General features: G+C 33.1%; 1 protein-coding gene across 2 annotated transcripts; it reads left to right on the plus strand.

The window, feature by feature from the left end:
* Positions 1–30: 30 nt before the first annotated feature.
* On the plus strand, positions 31–6246 carry LOC122568187 (ubiquitin-protein ligase E3A). Of its 2 annotated transcripts, none has more exons than XM_043727623.1 (12): positions 31–602; positions 1301–1492; positions 1572–1752; positions 2585–2950; positions 3031–3341; positions 3425–3622; positions 3722–4021; positions 4077–4277; positions 4363–4640; positions 4722–4938; positions 5014–5249; positions 5340–6246. In XM_043727623.1, the coding sequence occupies exons 2-12, from the start codon at positions 1385–1387 to the stop codon at positions 5458–5460; spliced, it is 2517 nt and encodes an 838-aa protein (XP_043583558.1). In that variant the 5' UTR covers positions 31–602; positions 1301–1384; the 3' UTR covers positions 5461–6246. The 2 variants fall into 2 exon arrangements, with proteins under 2 accessions (XP_043583558.1, XP_043583557.1); XM_043727622.1 differs by having other exon boundaries at positions 1357–1492.
* The last annotated feature ends 142 nt before the right edge of the window (positions 6247–6388 follow it).

The raw sequence follows: 6388 nt of genomic DNA on the forward strand, positions 1-6388 counted from the left end.
CGATAATCGCAGCTGATCGTGGCCGTGTAGAACAGTAGACAGCAGTCAAGAAGGAATCGTAAAATAATTTTTTTTTCCTCCCTCTCGGTGTTGTAACATTGACTTGAAAAATTCGTGTAGCAACGAGATCGACGAGTCGCACGATCAACGGACATTGTAACGGTTGTGCACTCACGTTCGCAGTGTTCACTTAACCTCCATCAAACATTCGTTTCAAGTTACAGACAAATATACCTCTAACATAAAACCATACTACGTTCTCTTTCTCTCTCTTTTCCTCTCCCTCTCCCTTTCTAATACTTTTCTATCTATGTACTTCGTCTTTCTTTCTCTATTCTATTCTAAAGTGTGTGCAGCAAATACGTAATACGTTGTAAAAACGTATTAACTCGAACATTGTGGTGAAAACCGTCGATAAGAAAGTTTCTGACTAAATTTAGTGGTAGTGTATAAGTAGTTCGACGATACTCCGAAACAAACGGAAGAAACGGTCGTGGTGAGATTTCTTATTACGATCGACAGAGAGGGAGACAAAATTTTGAAGATTCACGGTCTATGAGCAACAGGGGCCAAGAAGACCCTGGGGAAGATCACGCTTCCAGGTTTATATCGATATTCTATACCACTTATCTAGAACTTTCTTCGTCATTGTTTACCCCTATCTTTTATTACTGGTTCTTCGAGTACGACACACTATTTGCATATATCGCGAAACATAATATCGTACGAATCTACGAGGCTAGACTATTTTTAACGTGCTTTGTTTTGGTGCAACGACTCCATTCGCTTCCCGACATTGAGAAGTTGATCCTTTTTCTGAACTGTCATTCTTTAATTGGCAACACCGCGAATCATTGGTAACATGTCACAAGCATGTGTTCTTAATTGAATGAATTACGAGTATCGGAAAACACTCCTAATTTAATTAAATTCGCTTCTTTTATTTATGTCGTTACTGTGCTCGATTTGATGTCTGGGCTTTTATAACAATATTTTTATTTTTATGTTTAATACGGAAGAGAACCTTTACGCAATTTTATTGCTAAATACTAGAAGATCAAAATTCTTTAAATGTATATAACCTGCAAAAAAATCACATGCATATACTTTGTAGGTTATGATTATGTTTAAGCTCTTATAATTCATTGCAAAATACGGAAACACACACATTAATAAGCCTTGATTGAATTATCCTTTATGTATCATAAAATGTTAAGATATCTTCATATTATAAAAGATATTGAATTGTTTGACTTACGTTTATTATATAATACTAATTTGTTTTTAAATTTTGTTTTAGAATATCTGTTACAGTACAAATATTGTAATACCTACCTTCTGTTATTACATTATTAGGGGAGAAGCAAAGAGCCCTTGCAGCGACATGAAGCGTGCAGTTGCCAAGAAGTTGATCGAGCGATATTTTTATCAATTAACTGATGGATGTGGCAATCCTGATTGTGATAATCAAAACTGTGCATCAAGTGGAAAAGTGCATAACTTAAAACCTATGTTAACATTTATTTTTATTGGAAGTATTTTGTTACTAATATAATTCATATTTTGAACAGGTAACAAATCTGACTCCAAATCAAGCTGCTGCACAAGCTATTCAATTATTTTCTCAAGAAGCAAGACTTTGCGATGGAACACAACCTAGTAAAGTAGCTCGGACAACTTTAGAACCTGGACCAGCATCTTTAGCTAAGAGTTTACCAGTTAAAAGTGTGAATCCGACATGTTCGGATGAAGGTACTGCATCAAATTGCAACATAAACCCTGCTCCTTCAGCTACTGACATTCTTACATCCCCAGTAAAGAAGGACATTCCTGTTGATACAAATGATTTAATATCTCCATCTCAAGCTTTAACAGATAAAAGCGCTCAAATTCCTTTCAAAAGAAAGTCACTGAATAACATGGAGGTTTGTGAGCAATCAGTTTTAAAAGAAAAATCACCTGTTTTACTTCCTATCCCATCAATGGATAGAGATAGTCATTCATGTCAATTTTTCAAAACAGATTACAATTGTAATTTCATTCCAAATAAATCAATATCAGATGAAGAAATTTTTCAGAGAATATTAGATAGGTATAAAATTCATATTCCAAATTATAATAACAATTCAATTATTAAACCAAAAAAATATAAAAGAACAAAAACATCATCGACATATAGAACGAATAAGAAACGTAAACGTAATTATTCTCCAAAAAAACTTTCCTGCAAGAAGAATTTTCATAAAAGATGTTATTCTCGATTTATTACAAAATTATTAATACTTAATTTGTATCTCAGATGCATTGAAAGAGAAAGATACACAAAACGTGTTTTTGAAAGTTAATAATAATTTTTAATATGACTATTTTACAAAAGTTTAACAATAACTGTTTATCAAATTCATGTGCAGTTGCTTTGTATATGTTAATAAATATTGTATTTGATTTTTACTTCTTGTTATTTATTTCTAATTTAAAATGCTATATATAGCTAAATATATATTATAATGCATTTTACAATTACATATAGTAGTAAATTATTTATAAATGTTTTGATAAAAATATTCAATTATTTTGTCAACAGGAAAGCAGGATCCATATCTTACAGAAGCAAAACTATTGGATATAATAGAAAGATGTAAATCGGAGGGATCTTATTCATTATTAATTCGCACATTGGGAGAGATATTTTCATGTGCAAAAGCATTAAGTCTTAGTTTCCAAAAAACTGTAAAAAATGACTCTCCTCTGGCTGCACTTCTTAATAGAGCTTCAGATAGTCTATTAAGGCCACCTGGTGATATGGATAAAGAAGCAATTCGATCTATTCAAGGAGAAGACAAAGAAGAAGACAGCAGTGAACCATCATCTACAGTTCCTAACAATGATGATACTAGCATTGATTTACCAGCTGTGCGAAGAGCTTTTGCTGCTCTTTGGTCCTTACCAGGTAAAAAAGTGTTTTGTAAAATAAACATCTTAAATAAAGCTTATGAATACATTGTTTCTTAAATTTTTTCTGGTATTTAGGAGAAGTGTTCAAATCCGCTTTAGTTAATGCACTAGTCACTTTGGCAGATAATATTGAACTAGATTTGAGAGTATTTCGTATTATGCCATGGGATAATATGGATAGCTTGTTAAACGTATTCTTGATTGTATTTGAAATTCCTATGCTTGGAAACAGTGAATATTTGGAACTTGCTCTTCATATGCTTTGTAAAGCACTGAGCTGTTTCCCTATTGTGGCACAAGCTAAACTAGCACGTGTATGGGCTAAACATTGTAAATCTCGACTCCCAAGTATTTTACAAGCTCTGCAAGAATTAATAACTGTGAAGGTATAACTATTTAGTACAATTGAAATCATTAAAAGCTTTGATAGCAAAATATTTTTTATCTATAAGAGTTTTCATTTCTACAGGTTATAGGTGGATCTTTTACGCGGGATTATTGCGTTCAAGATGCGGACACTATTACTGCTCCCACGAAAGTTATGAAAATTTTATACTATGCAAGTATGTTAGCTGGTGAACTAGATGAACCTGATTTAAATATAGATGAGGATGGTGAATCTACGAGTAACGACAAATCTGGGAGATCTCTGTCGCAAATTCCTCAGGTGAAATTATGAAAATTATTATGAAGTATCGAATTATTTTATGAATATGTCGTACAAAAATATTATTAACATTTTAATAATAATAATAATCGCTTACAGGACCCATTAGCTAAGGAATTAGGAATTACTGCACTAGATGCACGAAAACCATTTATACCTTTCACTGACTTTTACAATGAACCACTTAGCGATGCGATAGAAATGGACAAAGATTTTGCATACTATAAGAGTGAAGAACCCATGAAATTTAGTTTTATGAATTATGCTTTTATCCTCACTCCTGCTACAAAGACACTGGGCTTGTATTATGATAACCGTATTAGAATGTACAGTGAACGCCGAATGAGTTTTCTACAGACTGTTGTTGGACAGCCTACTAATCCCTATTTAAGACTAAAGGTTTGTACACGTTTCATTTTTTCTTCTGACTCGTATTAATAATTGTTTAAAACAGGTGAGGAGAGATCGTTTAATAGATGATGCGTTAGTCGAATTGGAAATGGTCGCAGTGGAAAATCCATCTGATCTTAAGAAGCAATTAGTCGTTGAATTTGAAGGTGAACAAGGAGTTGACGAGGGTGGAGTCTCTAAAGAATTCTTTCAATTGATTGTAGAAGAAATTTTTAATCCTGATTATGGAATGTTCACGACTCAAGTAATTTAGCGATTTCCATTAATTAAAATCTCAGAAAAATTTTTTAATTGGGAAAATTACTTATATATATCTCAAATTATTATAGGAAGATACACAAATGACATGGTTTAATCCAACATCGTTTGAAAGTGACGCACATTTCACGCTAATAGGCGTCGTTCTTGGCCTAGCAATATACAATAATGTAATACTAGATGTACGTTTCTCTATGGTAGTTTATCGAAAATTGCTTGGTAGGAAAGGATGCTTCGCCGATTTAGAAGACTGGAGTCCTACGTTATATCGAACATTGAAGGAATTGATAGATTATACTGGAAATGATATGCCAGAAACATTTATGCAAACTTTTAGAGTGGCTTACAAGTAAGCTGTAAATAGATTAACAATTATTGAATAATCCATATCTAATAAACAATAACCAATATAATGTATGCTATTTCATAGAGATGTTTTTGGTTCAATATCTTTCCATGATCTGAAACAGAATGGTGATGAGATATTTGTGACGCAGGAAAACAAAAAGGAATTCGTAGATCTTTATGCGGACTTTTTACTTAATAAATCTGTCGAAAGACAATTTAAAGCATTCAGACGTGGATTCCAAATGGTTACGGATGAAAGTCCACTTGCATTACTTTTTAGACCCGAGGAAATTGAACAAGTATATTTAACTTATTTAGGATTTAGATAGTTTTATCGTATCAATAATTATTTGTAATTAATGTCTCATTTACAGCTTGTTTGCGGCAGCAAAGTTTTTGACTTTGCGGAATTGGAAGCCGCTACGGAATACGAAGGTGGTTATACTGTTGATAGCAAAGCAGTACGTAACTTCTGGCGTGTTGCACATTCGTTACCACCAGAAAGTCAACGAAGACTTCTACAATTTACTACTGGAAGCGACAGAGTTCCAGTTGGCGGTTTATCAAGATTAAAAATGGTGATTGCAAGACATGGTCCAGATTCTGACAGGTGAAATTTTTAAATAAAGTTGCATTCCTATTTTGCAACATTACACGATAACTTCTAATTGCACAACTAATGTAACGCTTTATATTTTAGATTGCCGATAGCCCACACGTGTTATAACGTATTGTTGTTGCCAGATTACAGTACAATAGAAAAATTGCAAGATCGATTGTTGAAAGCGATTAATTATTCAAAAGGTTTCGGCATGTTATAAATGGGCATAAAAAAAGCTTCGATCCCCCTCCCCATCTTTCAGAGTATATCGAACTATAATTCGGAGTTTGAGACTCTCTCCTTTCGTCCCGCTATATGGAAGTATTTATTCGGATTTTATGCAAACACGCGAAAATGCTAAAAACCTCTGCTTTCATAAGGTGAAAGAAAATAAAAAAGAAATGCTAAAATCATCTCCTGATACCGAGAATACCTCGCAATCGATCGTTGTCCTCCAATGTGTTTCCTCCTTATGCAAGCGGAAACTGGAATTGCTGTACAAAAAGTAATACAAAATCTTTGCGATAACGTGCTTTGAAACTTTCTTACGTCTCCGTGTTATTTAACTCGTTAATGCAGATTAACGTACTTGATTGACCAGTCTTGCCGAGTTGTTTTGACAATTTGTACTTTCCCTGCATTGATTCAATGGAAAAGAATTTCCATTTCATTTCCGAATCAGCTTTTACAGAACTACTACAATTTATCTCGTTAATTTTAATTTTATTCGTGAGATGCAACATGATACAGTGCATACAGCTTAAAAATAATAGTGAGATGCGCAACTGTGATGTATGTGAAAATGAACCGAGAATGATCGGTCAAAATTTGTAGAAATATACGTATCGTAGATTTAGTAGATCCTATAGTTGATATTCGATGCCGCAAGAAAAAGCCGAGGAACACCCCCTTTGACGTTTATCGTCACATTGTACACAAGACATTTTATATATTGTAAAAGAGTAATGAAGAAGATAAAGAAAAACGCAGAATCATGAACGCTAAATCCCTTTTTCTTTCGAGTTTATATGTAACTTTCCGCTTTCCATTTCCTTTTACATCACGTTTTATCATTGTACGTAAAGTATCCAATTTATATATATACATATACAAGTTATATATATATAAATTCTATACAAATTATATAC

This window comes from Bombus pyrosoma, linkage group LG6 (assembly GCF_014825855.1).
Source record: "Bombus pyrosoma isolate SC7728 linkage group LG6, ASM1482585v1, whole genome shotgun sequence".
NCBI classification, from domain to species: Eukaryota; Metazoa; Arthropoda; class Insecta; order Hymenoptera; family Apidae; genus Bombus; species Bombus pyrosoma.